This window comes from Ipomoea nil, unplaced genomic scaffold, assembly GCF_001879475.1.
Source record: "Ipomoea nil cultivar Tokyo-kokei standard unplaced genomic scaffold, Asagao_1.1 scaffold1317, whole genome shotgun sequence".
In the NCBI taxonomy this organism is placed as follows: Eukaryota; Viridiplantae; Streptophyta; class Magnoliopsida; order Solanales; family Convolvulaceae; genus Ipomoea; species Ipomoea nil.
The window spans coordinates 670,446-672,511 of NW_017617745.1; the positions used below are offsets into that span (position 1 = coordinate 670,446).

Consider the following 2,066-nt stretch of genomic DNA (forward strand, 5'->3'; position numbering starts at 1 on the left):
GCTGATGTAGATCAACCAGAGAAGAAAATGAAGTCTAGTGAGCCTGCAAAACCTGAGACCAATCCTCCTGTTCAACAAGTGTTTAAGACTCTACGGTCTTCTGTTAAGCAAAAGGGTTCTGTTGCTGCTCAACCAACTGTTGTCCCCACATCTTCCACCAGAAAAGTGAAACCTGCTACCCGTGCCAGAGGTCGGAGCATTACACCTGAGGTTCAAGCTGTTGAAAGCCCTGACACATCCATTTAAAGACCTCAGTTTGTTTCCCCTACTGCTCAAGACAAGTGGTCCACCATGGTCAGAAGAGATCTGATTGTCCAAAGATCTGTTGATGAAAACCAGATGAATTCGGTCTGTGATGTTCTGCCTTTGCTGAGAGAAGTGGGTCTGCTGAAGACTGTCACTGCCATATGTCCTTATTCAAAGCTGCTCACCTACGAATTTTACTGTAATCTCAATGATGAGATGGATAATTTGTCTGGGGTGCGTCCAATGCAGATTTTCATTCGTGGGAAATGGTATGTGTTTGGCCCTGACAAGATTAACGAGTACTATGGTCTGCAAGGAGTCCAAGAGGAAGCTATCACTGACTGGGATGCAGTGGCCAAAACGATCACTGGTGGACAAGCTGACAGATGGCCTACTGGTGATAAGGATACTCTACCTAGCTCTCAGCTCACCTCCAAGTATGTGATTCTTCATCGTCTTGCTCTGCATAACTGGCTCCCTTCGGCGCATTTCCACACTGTCGGCAAGCAACTGGCTAGTCTCTTATTCAGAATTGGAACCAAGATGTCCTTTAATCTTGGGTCGTGGATCTATTATCATATTCTCACTCTGATTCACCCGAGAGAACAAAAGGTACGGTTTCCCTTTCCTAATTTGATCTTTGGAATTCTTACATCTCAGGGCCTTGAGCCTATGGCGAGTGAGGTGATCAGTCCGACCCTTCTCTACACGGTTGACCGGCGTCTATTGACTGGAGATCATATATGCGATGTTACACCGGTGACTGCCCCCTCCAATCCTGAGACTGATACAGTGGCGGATGACTCACCACATGCACGAGATCTTCAACTCTCTATCCAATTGAAGGCGAGAGTCTCTGAGCTCGAGACAGTTCATGGCATAATCGCTAAACAGCTAACAGGGGCTCGCACGGAATTGGCCATTGTTCTTCTTCGTTTAAGCCTAACTGAGGCCACTGCTGCTGATCCTGTGAAGTCTGACAGTGAGACTCTCTCCAACGCTTGACCTGGCTTTGGCTCTCTTTTGCAAAAAGGGGGAGTATGAACTTAGGGGGGGTTGTTTGTGTTTGTGTACCTTCTGGCCCTGGCTGGGCGATTGACTGTGATGGCATCTATTGTTTGAAGAATGTGTCTTAGTTTATTTTATCTCTGCTATGTAATCGAATATTGGGTCTGTTTTGTTTTTGATATCCTATCTTAGTCTTTTGCAGTATTATACTTCTTTTTACGTAGTCGAGTTGTTTTGCCAAATAATAGCCAAAGGGGGGGTTTGTTAGTGTTTTATTTGCTCGAAAAAAACCCTAACTTATAATTGGCAATATTATTATGGCATACTAAGATAGGATTAGCTTAATGTCAGTTTTGTTCTACAGAGGACTGATCAATCAGACACAACAACAGAAGGACTGACACTGAAGATCTGTTTTAGGAAGCTGTTTTCTTAAAAGTTGTACGCGGTTTTACAGAAGATAGATTTGGAAAGAAGATCAGCGTATCTGCTTTGGAAAGGTATGGACCGAATCTTTAAGATTACATTCTTCAAATATTGTCCTACCATCTACAATCAAAGACATCTATGGAAGGAGTGTTCTATCGATGGATCTATAAGTATCCTCATTCGAAGTGAATTAGGGTTACGCCTTCAGCGAGAAGAAACACTCCGCATCAGCTTTATGAGATTAGATCTTTGATTATCTTGCCTCTTCTCAATACAACATGTTCATGGTGATTAAGATGATGAACTTAAGAAGAATCACTGCTGCTTAAACAAAAGGACACTGTGATCACACTGTTGTGGGAACAACAGTAAAGAGCGTCATT

General features: G+C 43.4%; 1 protein-coding gene across 1 annotated transcript; it reads left to right on the top strand.

Moving 5' to 3' along the window:
- Positions 1-291: 291 nt before the first annotated feature.
- Positions 292-1,251, top strand: LOC109185213. The gene has a single exon (XM_019335195.1). It carries the CDS (start codon positions 292-294, stop codon positions 1,249-1,251), a length of 960 nt encoding a protein of 319 aa, XP_019190740.1.
- Positions 1,252-2,066: the final 815 nt, after the last annotated feature.

Bases quoted from the DNA above. Each gene is read 5' to 3' on its own strand.
- LOC109185213 (XM_019335195.1), top strand. From the start codon at position 292: ATGGTCAGAAGAGATCTGATTGTCCAAAGATCTGTTGATGAAAACCAG.